General features: G+C 33.5%; 1 protein-coding gene across 4 annotated transcripts in view; it reads right to left on the bottom strand.

The window, feature by feature from the left end:
- The window catches only part of ZMYM2 (zinc finger MYM-type containing 2), a 101,050-nt gene that overhangs the window by 54,591 nt on the left and 33,788 nt on the right, over positions 1–12,671 (bottom strand). For all 4 annotated transcript variants that reach the window (XM_027064493.2, XM_027064491.2, XM_053204356.1 and 1 more), the window contains 3 exons: positions 9,425–9,710; positions 7,742–7,907; positions 6,794–7,006 (listed from right to left, as the gene is read on the bottom strand). In XM_027064493.2, the coding sequence (XP_026920294.1) occupies positions 6,794–7,006; positions 7,742–7,907; positions 9,425–9,710 (665 nt within the window). The remainder of the gene's footprint in view (positions 1–6,793; positions 7,007–7,741; positions 7,908–9,424; positions 9,711–12,671) is intronic.

Raw genomic sequence — 12,671 nt, 5'->3', positions numbered from 1 at the left:
AGAATATTAGAAAAGTACTGCGACATAATAAATGCCATGTATGAACAACCCACAACTAGCATCAGACTCAATGGTCAAAGATAGATGGCTTTTCTTCCAAGATTAGAAGCAAAACAAGGATGCTCAATTTTGTCACTTCTTCTAGTCAATAAAATAGTGAAAGTTCTAGCCAAAACATTTAGGAAAAAGAAATAAAAGGCAACCAAATTAGAAACAAAGAGGTAAAACTACTACTATTTGCACATGACATAACTAGATGGGAAAAATTCCAAGGGATCCACAATAAAGCTACTAGAGCTAAAAAACAAATTCAACAAAGTTGCAGGGTACAAGATCAACACTTAAATATCACTTGTATTTCTAAACACTAGCAATGTACAATCTGAAAGGGAAATTAATAAAGCAATTACATTAACAACTGTGTTTTAAAAATAAAATGCCTAGAAATAAATATATCCAAGAAAATGGAAGACTTGTACACTGAAAACTATGAAAAAACTGCTAAGAGAAATTAAGAAAGGTCTAAATAAATAGGAAGACAACCCATATCCACAGCCAGGAAGATTTAACACTGTTGAAACGTCAATAGTACCCAAAGCAATCTACAGGTTCAATGCAATCACTATCAAAATTCTAATAGCCTTTTCTGGAGAAATGGAAAAGCTAATCCTCCAATTCACATAACATTGCAATGAGTCTAGAATATCCAAACAATCTCTAAAGAACAACAAAGTTGGAAGACTCATTTCCTAATTTCAAAACTTACTGCACAGTTATCATTAATAGTGTGGTTCTTGCATAAGAACAGACACGTAGATGAATGGAATATCCAATGAGAATCCAGAAATAAACCTACTCATCTATGGCCAATTAATATTTCACAAGTATAATAAGTCCATTCCATGGGAGTAACAATACTCTTTTCAACAGATGATGCTGCTGGGACAACTGTATTTCCACATACAAAAGAAAGAAGCTGGATGCCTGTCTCATATCCTAAACAAAAATTAATTCAAAATGGACCAAAGACCTAAACATGAGTTAAAACCATAAACGTCTTGAAGAAAACATAGGGATAAACCATCTTAACTTTTGATTTTGCAAACAAATTCTTAGGTATGGACCAAAAACATAATCAACAAGGAAAAAAGAGGTTAACTGGACTTTACTAACATCAAAATTTTCGTACATTTAGATGACATTATCAAAAAAGCAGAAAGGCAACACACAGGAGATGACATCTGCAACCATATGTCAAATAAGGGATTAATATTCAGAACATATAAAAAACTACTACAATTGAAAAATAAAAGGAAAAACAATGCAATTCAATCAAAACGGGCAAAGGACTTCAATACTTTCAAAGATACACAAATTGTCCATAAACACATGGAAATATGCTCTACAGCCTTAGTAATCACAGAAATGCAAATGAGAACCGGAGATACCACCCCACACCTACTGAGATGATTATAATAAAAAACAAATGTTTAAGTGAAATAAACCAGACACAAAAGGACAAAGTAATGTATGATTTCAAGTATATGAAATATCTAGAATAGGCAAATTCATAAAGACACAAAGAAGATTAGAGATTACCAGGGATCAGGGAGGTAGGAGAAAATGAGGAGTTACTGGCTTGTCAGTTTCTGTTTGGGTCATTGCAAAGTTTTGAAAATAGAGGCAATGGTTGCACATTATGAATGCAATTAATGCCACTAAACTGTATACTTAAAAATGTTTCAGAACAATTGGAAATTCGGTTATATATATTTATCACAGTTTTTAAAAAAATTTCAAGTTATTTTACACCTTTTTTATGCTCTGGAATGATTTAAAATAGCACTCAGATTACCTAGTTTAAATCTGATGGAATTTTCCTATGAAACCATCTGAGTCTGTTTCTCCTTGTGGGTTAGTTCACGGATAACTATCTCTATTTCTTCTAGGGAGATTCTCTGCTTTACTGTATCATCTGGGTCAATTTAGGTAAATTAGATTTTCACACACACACAAAAATTATTTTCACAGAAAATTACTCAGTCTGGGTTGTCAGTATTTTTATATAAAGCTGCAAAGTAGTCCCTTATGATTGATTTTCTTCAACTTCCTCTGTTTTGATGCTTCAGTCTACCTTGTCACTTATTTTTGTGAATTTACCCATTTTTTAAGCCTCTTTTCCTGATTAGATTGATGATCAGTTGGTCTAGTTTTTCACAGACCTGATTTATCATAGAAGCAGTATTCTGAATTATTTTGGTACTGTTTTTATTTCTTAACTCATTAATTTCTACTTTTACCTTTATTTCTTTCTTCTCCTTTTAGTTTGTTCTTTTTACAACTTTTTGAGTTGAATATTTAATTCATTTATTTTCATTTTTATTGTTTTAAGCATGTATGGATTTGAATTTTACTCAAGCATTTTTTAAAATAAATATCCTATTGATATCTTAAAGAATGCATCCCCCCCAAAATTAAACATGATGTCACTTATGAATACTAATGGGAAAATACTAAATAAAATATTAACAGTTCCAACTAAACATTTAAAATATAACAATGACCTGGTATGGCTTATTCTAGCAATGCAAGAATGGTTACATGGTTTAGGAAATTCATTACAAAAAGTCACATATTAATAGATTTAAAGGAGGGAAGAAATCACATAACACTTCCATAGACACTGAAAACCTTCAAAACTCAACATTCATTTTCGGTGAAATACTTAATAAAACAAAAATCAGTGGGTACTTCTTTAATATATTTAATATATATTGACCTCAACCCTAAAGCCAAATAATTTAATGAGGAAATACCAACGGCATTCCCACTGGAAAAACAAAAAGATACTTCCACTCTTTATAACTCTACTGGAGTTATTAGGAAAGCCATTATGCAAGACAAAATAATAATGGGAATAAGAAATGTAAAGGAAGATCTAAACTTTCTCTACTTGCAGATGATATGATGACTTAGTCAAAAATCCAAGAAAATCAACCAATAATGATGATTTAGTTAGACAGCAGCTATTTAAAATCAATTTAAAAATATATGTAGGCATACATATATGTACCTACATATATGTACATATACATATACACACACAATAATGGAAGAGAAAACCTCATTTAAAATAGTAACAAAAAGATAAAGTATTTATGAATAAGTTTAATAAGAACTGATCTAACAGAATGAAATCCCTTGTTCTATAATGGGATATTTTGACATAAAGATGCTGATTCTCAATGACAGTCATTTGGATGGAAAAAATATTTGACCCATAATTTAACAATATACCAGAATAAATTCCCTTACATGCATTAAAGATTTAAATATTAAAATGAAGGCTTGCAAACATTAGAAAGAAAATAAGAAAAGCATTCCTTTATAGTCTGGGAGTAAGGAAAGTATGTGAAACAAAATCCAGAAACAATAAAAAGAAAAAAAAACTGTTAAATTTGAAAATAATTAAAAATTTTACATTACGGGTGTCTGGGTGGCTCAGGTCATGATCTCACAATCGTTGAGATTGAGCCCCAAGTTGGGGCTCCAGGATGAGTGGGGCCTGCTTGGGATTTTCTCTCTCCCACTCACTCTGCCCCTCCCTGCTCACTCTCTATCTCTCTCAAAATAAATAAATAAACTTTAAAAAAAGATTCTTAAAACCAAATTAAAAAAATAAAAATTTTACACGGCAAAAATTTTTATGAGCATCCAAACACAGTTATTTATAACATGGCAGGATATCATTACTTAATAAACTTTATAAAAAGTCAAACCATGTTAGAAGTCAAAGACAGTGGTTATCTTTAAAGAGGTAGAAGGGGAAAGTCACTGGGAGAGGACACAAAGGGGCTGAATTGGTAACGTTCAGCTTCTTGAAGTAGGATCTTAAAAATCAAGGAGGCTCAGATTTCATGTTTTAATAACACTATGCGACAGGGATTGCTACTTCCACAACTTTACACATGGTGAAATAAGGCAAGACACAAAGGAGGTTAAATAATTTGCCCAGGACATAGATGACTGGTGGGGCCAGGATTTTAACACAGGCCAACTAACTAAAGCTAGCACTCTTAACCAAACCTTCCATGTATCAGAAGATAATAAATGCAACATAATCATCAACATCAAACATGACAGGGAGGTCTTGGAAGATTACAATTAGTCTGATCCTTACACTAATGAATTTGAAGTATGCCACCTCAATGAAAATCCTATGAAAGCAGGATCTATGTTTACTTTCCACTATACTATTTCCAGCAACTAGGACAATACTTGCAACATGGTAGGGGCAATTGTTTGTAAACAAACTACAAATGCATTTTGCTCATTAAAATAAATGTTCAATTTAATGGAAAAAACGGAGAAGATCAAAACCCAAAGAAAAAATGTGTAAAAGATAAACAGTTCACAGAAAAGGAAAGACAAGTAGCTCTGAAATATGAAAAAGTGCTCATCATTCCTAATAAAAGGAATATGAATTAAAACTATATCAACATACCATCTTACCCAATCAAAATTATGTGTTAATACTCTATTGGAGAGGGAGTGGAGACACAGGCACTCAACATACACTACTAAGAGAGATACAAACTGGCACAATTACAACAGAAGGGAATTTAACATGTCCAACTAACTAACATATGCACTCCTTTGGCAAGCAGCCAGCTTCTAAGAGTCTACCATAAAACCATACCTCCACGAATACAGAGAAAATACATCAGGTTATTCACCACCTGCTATTTATAATGGCAAAGTACCAGAAATAACCTGAAGACCATCCAATAGCAAAGTGATCAAATAAACTATTATATAGCCCAGTGCTGTCTGGGACATGGTTAACCACTAGCTCTTAGATTAAGGGAGACCCCATAATTGGCAACATTTGTCATGAAAACACTCCCACTATGGCTAATTTCAGCTACAAAATAAAACCAAACATGAAACTGGAGACACACAGAAGCACACCATTATTTGTAAAATGTCCATTGTATAAACATAAGACACAAATAACCTTAAGAATACAAATAATATTAAAATACATTAAACTAATTAGGAAGTAATAGGTTTTGTGTACTTCTTTTATTTTCAATATTGTTGAGGTTTGAATTGTGTTCCCCCAAAATTCATTTGTTTTTTTTTTTTAAAGAACGAGAGGGCACAAGTGAGCAAGAGGCGGGGGGGGGGGGGGGGGGAGGGAGAGAGGGAGAGAGAGAGACAGACAGACAGACAGACAGACAGAGAGAGAGAGAGAGACAGAGAGACAGAGAGACAGAGAGAAGCAGGGCTTTAGCTCCCCAGTGCAGGACTGGAATTCACGAACCATGAGATCATGACTTGAGCCAAAGGTCGATTCTTAACTGACTGAACCACCCAGGCACCATAAAATTCGTATCTTTAAGCCCTACTCCCAATGCGATCATATTTAAAATAGGGCCTTTAAGGGGGCAGTTAAGGTTAAATAAGTCCTAAGATTACGAGCCTAATCATACAGGACACAAAGATCCTTATGAGAAGAGGAAGAGAGACCAGAGATCCCTTCCCCTCCCCTCCCTACACCACCCTTTTGTAAAGAGGAAAGACCATGTGAGGAAACCACAAAGAGGAGGCTATCTACAATCCTCAAAGAGCAGACTCACCAGAAACCAACCCATAAAGGTTTGATACTTGAACTCCTAGACTCCAGAACTATGACAAAAGAAATTTGTTTGAGCCCTCTAGTCTGGCATTTTGTTACGGCAGCCCTAGAAGACTAATATAAATTTATCTATGTTTATACAATTTATTTTTAATGTTTTGAATAACCAGCTCATAGTTTTCCTGAAAATTTAACTTGAACAGCCATTAAAAAACAGAAGAAAGTCCATATATCATTGATAGACAATGATTTCCAAGATACGCTGTGAAATGAAACATTGAAGAGGCAGCGTAGTACATACAATATGTTGCCTTTTGTATAGGAAAAAGAGAAACGAAGAATGAATTACATACTTTCTTAATTCTTCATAAAGAAGAGAAACTATAAAATAATAAAAACTGAAAAACTGATACCTATAAAAGATAAGTAGGAACCAAAAGAAGATAGAAACAGGAGCTGGTTTTCTCTGAACATATATTTTAACGTACATTTTACTTTTGAATATATTCAAAAACAAACTACATCAAAAGACCTTAAAATTGAAATATAATCTTCTTAAACAAAGCTTTCTGAAAAATCATATTTGCAACACCTCTCCAACGCCCCAAAAATATTTTTTTTTTTTTAGTTTATTGATTTCGAAAGAGACAGAGACAATGTGAACAGGAGAGGAGCAGAGAGAGAGAGAGACAGAGAGAGAGACAGAGAGAGAGACAGAGAGAGAGAGAGAGAGAGAGAGAGAGAGAGAGAGAGAGAGAAAATCCCAATCAGGTTCTGCACAGCCAGCGCAAAGCCCTATACGGGGCTCAAATTCACAAACTGTGAGATCATGACCTGAGCCGAAACCAAGAGTCAGACACTTAACCAACTGAGTTACCCCGGCACCCCAGCAAAAAATACATATGTAATATTTCAAAAGAGTAATCATTCTGCTAGCATTTACCATTATATGTAAAATCACAATTTCTAGTAATTTACATATATCAGTATTCATTTGAGATATGTTATCTCCAAGAGATGAAGATAACAATGGAATTAAATGAGATTCCAGGATAAATCTAGAGTATAAATAAATGCTGCTAAAATAAAGCTATTATAGCAATTTAAAACATATTCAAAAGAATGGCCAATTTTGATTAGATCATGAGTTACCTGTTTGTATTCACTGACACAGCTTTGACAGCAAAATCTTTTCTGCTGACCATCAATCACCAGGACGTTATTTCCAGCACCTTTGCTGGGCAGGTACTCTCCACACTGTTCACAGCAATTCATTATTAAACCATTGGCCATTCTGTACCTATTAAAGCAGTGGTCACTGCACAGCTTATGAGTCATATTTTTAAAGCTAACTTCATGGCGAATCTAAAAACAAACAAAATTTTAAAAAATAAATGAGTATCACAAGTAGCTAAATAACAAGGTGCTCCAATTGAAAATGCCTCAATAATTTTTCTGTGGAAGGCTTATTTAGGGAAAAAGAAAAGACAAACTACTGTTCGTGATTCTTTGAACTTATTTTTATACACACAATAAATACACTTATGGCAGAGGGGTAAGCATTAGCGACATCACTACGAACTTCTCTAGAGAGATCTAAAAATGATAGGAAACAACCCAGTTTGGATAAAACTTCTAAAACAAAGAGACTGGAAATCTTTAGACAAATCCAAAAGGAACTATAAATAAAATACACTGCTCTAGAAAGGTAGGAGAAAACCAATGTTATAAATAATTCAGATGAGGTATGTATAATACACAGGTTTCTTTTAATATAATCAAATGTAAAAACTTTAATACCATATGAATAACGTTAAGTTATTAAAAACATTTCCTCCATTTGTTCTCTTTCTTAAGAATGGTAGTTTCGAGTCAAGTCTATATATTTAAACACTGTGGTTTTGTCTCTACATGCTCCAAACCTCAGGGAAAAAGTATTATATTTTAAAATTTCTTAAATCATTCTCCCACAGGGATTACATAATGGAATATACATCTCCACTTTTAAAGAACTATATACTGATGACATCGTAACTATTAAATAAAGCTAAGAATATTCCCATTAGTTAGAACTAAGAGAGAAGGCACAAAAATACAAACCTCTGTTAGTTTACCACAAATTGTACATCTTGATTTATTTAGAGCTCCTTTAGTGGGATTCTGTTTGTCTTCATAGAGAGACAAACAAGATGTACTACAGAATTCCTGGAAGGATTCACTTGAATCCACTTGAGCGACAATAGTTCCTTTCATCGTAGTTATATCTCTGAAAAGTAAGTGAACAGCTTAAAGTCAACTTGTATTTAAAAAAAAATCAAATGTAAGAGTAATAATTAACATTTCTAATTTCCACATATTTTACCCTGGGAATCAAACACCATTTTTAGATCCATTAAATCACGTTTACTATTTAAAAACTCTTGGCAATAAAATGTGAACACAGAAGATAAGGAACCAAAATGATTTCATACTATTAAATCTTTGTCAGTACCCAATTTATCTTCAAACTCCTTAACAAGGCTTTCAGACATTGGAAACACTTTAAAAAATAAAAGTAAAAAAAATCAGTTGTTATTATTTATATATAGAGTTTAACATCAAGGCCTAATTTCCTGAGATACAAACTTATAACACCTAGTCAATTCCTTTCCCATAGGTAAGTAGAAAACTTGGAACGATCTAGGTCACAGAAATATGACATATATTCTAGAGAGGACATATGAACTTATTTAGGTACACCCCTATAGCCATAACCCAAAAGGACCCCACCTACCATTCTGTACAGCTCTGTAATGCAATTCAAAATGGTAGGAAACAAAAGTGATGACCTGTGAAGTTTTCCTTTAATGAAATTCTGAATTTCAAGATCCTATACTACAGTATGTAAAAGTCTACTACTGTAAAGCAATCTAAAAACTATGTAACCGTTCCAATACTTGCATTTATTAAACTTGTACAGAGAACCTTTCCAAAGTTCTAAGATCTAAACTATCTTCCCAAATTTGGGTCGCTCCAAGAGATGGCACAGAAGGAAAGCCCACCTGGTTCGACCGTGCACATAATATACCATGTTTCACTATTTTTAACTAGTGAAGCAAGACCTAAAAAATAATGTAAGAAAGAACTGTCTCTCCCCAAAGCTATCCAAAAACTGGTACTTGAGTCTTAAAACACTGGGCATTGTAATGACTGAATGTTCAAAACTAACATAAAAACATAAAATCCAAAGACTTGCCAATTTAAAATAATCTTAATATGAAGATAGTACAAAATTTGACCTATTTTAATGTGACATAAATTGCAAAACAATTTTATCTGGCTAGAATTCTAATAATTAATAATGCAAATAAACATGCATTTTGACAAATTCAACGAGTTCAATGGAGATTAGAGCCAAAATTAATTACAAGGGCCTGGTATCTAAATCAACCCCAAACCCTATCCAAATAAGAAGACTTTTAATCATCAGCCACCCAGTGGTAGTAGGGAATCCTCCAAAGCCACTGCAAATCTGAGTTTTGCTTTAAGATTCAAACAACTAGCTTACCAATTTTTCAAACATCATAATTTGCCTCTAAGACTCAGGATTTTCCTAAAATTATATACCACCAATATTCAACCACATGGAATTATGCTGAAAGGTAAACCTTACCTACACTTGTGGTGAGCACAGCATAACTTAAGAGACTTGTCCAATCACTATATTGTACACCTGAAACTAATGTAACGCTGTGTACCAACTGTACTTCATTTAAAAAAAAAGGAGAGAAAGGTAAACCTTACTTTTTACACATAACACAAAGTTTCTTTGGAGCAGGCTTGTGAGAGAAGGAAGAAAGGCAGGTGGTAGAACAAAAGAGATGAGCTGATCCTTTTCGTTGATAAGCCGTCTGTCCCTTCTGTAAAGGTTTTTTGCAGTTTGCACAAGTGACTTTAACTGGTTTAGTGGGTTGTTGCTGTGCAGAAGGCTGGAAAATCTGTTTAGGAAGGGAGGCCACTGGTGATAAAGAATCCACCCCTGGTTGTTTCTGATTACGAGGAAATGAAGCTGACTGGGAAATCCAAGAATCTTAAAAACAAAATGCACAAGGAAGAATAAATGAAACAGGTATTTATACACATTGGGATCTCTATCAAAGAAACAGTTTTAACTTCCCATCCTGTACAAGTTTAAGACATTAATAAGGCAGCAATGTAGCAGAGAGGTAAAAACCCAAGGACTAAGAATGCCTAGTTGACATTTAGACTCCACCTACTAAACTGGAACGTTAAACTCTGTACCTAACTCTTCTCTAAACTGGAAATGGTACCAACCTCATAGGAATGGTAACATTAAATAAGATAATACATGCAATAAAACATAGTAAGTAGCATAGAGGAAGCATTAAAAAATATTAGCCATTATTGATTAAACAAGAATTTACAGAATATTCCTTTAAGTAAGGAACACATACACAAACATAAAAGTTGATAATGGAAGTTATAATAAAATTTTGGCCAAACACTTGACAAATATAATACAGGTCTGATAAACTGTATATATGATTATATTCAAAACACCTTTTCAAAAACAGCTTTTTCCAAGGTGCCTGGGTGGCTCAGTTGCTTAAGCATCCAACTCTTGATTTCAGCTCAGATCATGATCTCACAATCCTGAGACAGAGCCCCACGTAGGGCTCCACACTGAGCGTGGAGCCTGCTTGGGATTCTCTCTCTCCCCATCTCTCTCTGCTTCTCCCCACTCATGTACCTGCACGCATGCACGCACACTCTCTCTCTCTCTCAAATAAACATTTTTAAAAATAAAAACAGCTTTTCCCATGTTTAGTTCCATGGCCTCTAAATAGACCACATAATACCAAAGAAATTAGAGTGTTACACAGAATGATAAGCCAACGTATAGTGACTCATCCAACATCATTATTACGGTCTCACTGCAAACGGTTTCGGCATAGCACAGAATTAAAAGATATGTGCAACATTAACAGTAGAGTGCAGAATTTATTTTTTCTCTCTTAAGCTGGTACTTAGCAGAAAGTCTCCTGCTTACTACACTAGTTACAGCTCCACAGATCTCTCACTACACTATCAATACCATAAGCTTTTTTCCTTTTGAAACTTTACAGGCCACCATTTCTAAATTCTACTATTGTCTCTAGTAATTTTTTTATTTTCTAGGTTATTCCAAATTTTCAACTTCCATACATAAAAAGTTACCCTTCTATATGAAAAACAATGGTCTTTTTCCTTCCACAGGAAGTACAAATTTATCTAGAGCTCAGGGAAACTTCTTTATTTTCAAAACTTTGAAGAGGGAGATTTCCTGGTTCCGAACCAGTCCATCAGTATAATTGTTTCAAGGGGCTACATAACACTGCTACTGAAATTTTACCTTAGTCCGTAATACCCCTCTCCACAAAATTATACTTCATATGTTGAATAAACAGTGCATTCTGGAATCCTGTTATTCTGCTATGATCAGGGTAATAGACCAGTTTTAATAAATAGATACAAATATTAATGACTACAAAGAATATACAGTTGGCTCTTGAACAACATGGGTTTGAACTAAGTGAGTCCACTTACATGCAGATTTTTTTATAGTACAGTATTGTAAAAGTATTTTTTTATGATTTTCTTAATAACATTCTTTTCTCTAGCTTAGTTTACTAAATACAGTATATAATACATATCATACAGAAAATACATGCTGTTATCAGTAAGGCTTCCAGTCAACAGTAGACTACTAGTTAAAAACAAAACAAAACAAAACCCGAAGGCTACTAGTAGTTATGTTTTGGAGTAGTCAAAAAATTATATATGGATTTTTCAAGTGCATGGGGGGGTGGGGAGAGAGGGGAAGTTGACACTCTTAACCCTTACTATGTTTTTAAGAGCCAACTGTAGTCACTAATTGAAAATTCCACCTTATGAAGGCCCTCCAATCAAAACTTGTATTTGAACATATGCTCAATTTTGCAGGTTTATCACTTGAACATATTCTTAAAGAAATGAGTTAAATTTAAGGGCATCGATTAACTTGATTTTGAAAAAAAAAGGCATACTTTTTTTTTGAATTTAGTTTTAGACCCTGTATAAATAATATGTCTCCATTTATCTATTTTTCAGTTCTTATATATTTCTGCTACCAAATTTTCACATCCTCCAACATGAAAATATTTTTAGGAAGGTAAGTTTTGTCTAAACCTTCTATTTTATTCAAAGGACATCAGGGGGCAGCGGTCTAATTTGCCCAAATCACAATTAGTCTGACAGCTAGTATAAATAGCCAAGATTTTATAACTCCCTATTACTAATAAAAACAGCACATTTAACAACAAGAGCGAATTCAGAAACAAAAGAGCAAAAAGGTATATCTGTTCAGTTTTTTTCTGATAAGTAGTATACATTCCCTTGTATAAGAGCTTGAGTAAAAAGGAACACAATTGGGTTTTTTTTTTTAAGATTTTTTTATTTTTTATTTTTCTTAAGTAATCTCTACATCCAAAATGGGGCTCGAACCAATAACCCCAAGATCAAGAGTAACACACTATACAACTGAGCCAGCCAGGCACCCCCAGAAAGACAATTCTTACAATGATATGCCCCTTTGACTCAACAATATCCCTAAAGAAATAAGTATTTCAAGATACAGGCATAAAAATATCCTTAAGAGTTATTTAAATAGTGAAAACTGGAACCAAGCTAAATAGAGAATAAAGCAAACATATAGACTTGATATGGTCAAAAGTTCAAGATGTTTTGTTAGGTATTTAAAGGGGTAGTAGGAGGAAAGAGTTTACAAAACAATACCTAAACTATGATCTCAGGTTAGAATTAAATGTACTACTCTCAATGGTGAGATTATTTCCTTCCTCATACTCTTATGTTTTTAAAATATTTATAATTACAATAAAGACAAAATACTTATTTTCAAATTAATTTGAGCATTAGCATCTTAAACTTTTATTTGAGCCTGAAAGTTACAATGAGAAAGAAACTAACATATAGACAGCTGACGTGTAAGTTT

The sequence above is a fragment of the Acinonyx jubatus genome, chromosome A1 (genome assembly GCF_027475565.1).
Source record: "Acinonyx jubatus isolate Ajub_Pintada_27869175 chromosome A1, VMU_Ajub_asm_v1.0, whole genome shotgun sequence".
NCBI lineage: Eukaryota > Metazoa > Chordata > Mammalia > Carnivora > Felidae > Acinonyx > Acinonyx jubatus.
Note: the sequence above shows the minus strand (reverse complement) of the source record. Positions and strands in the feature narration are given on the sequence as shown.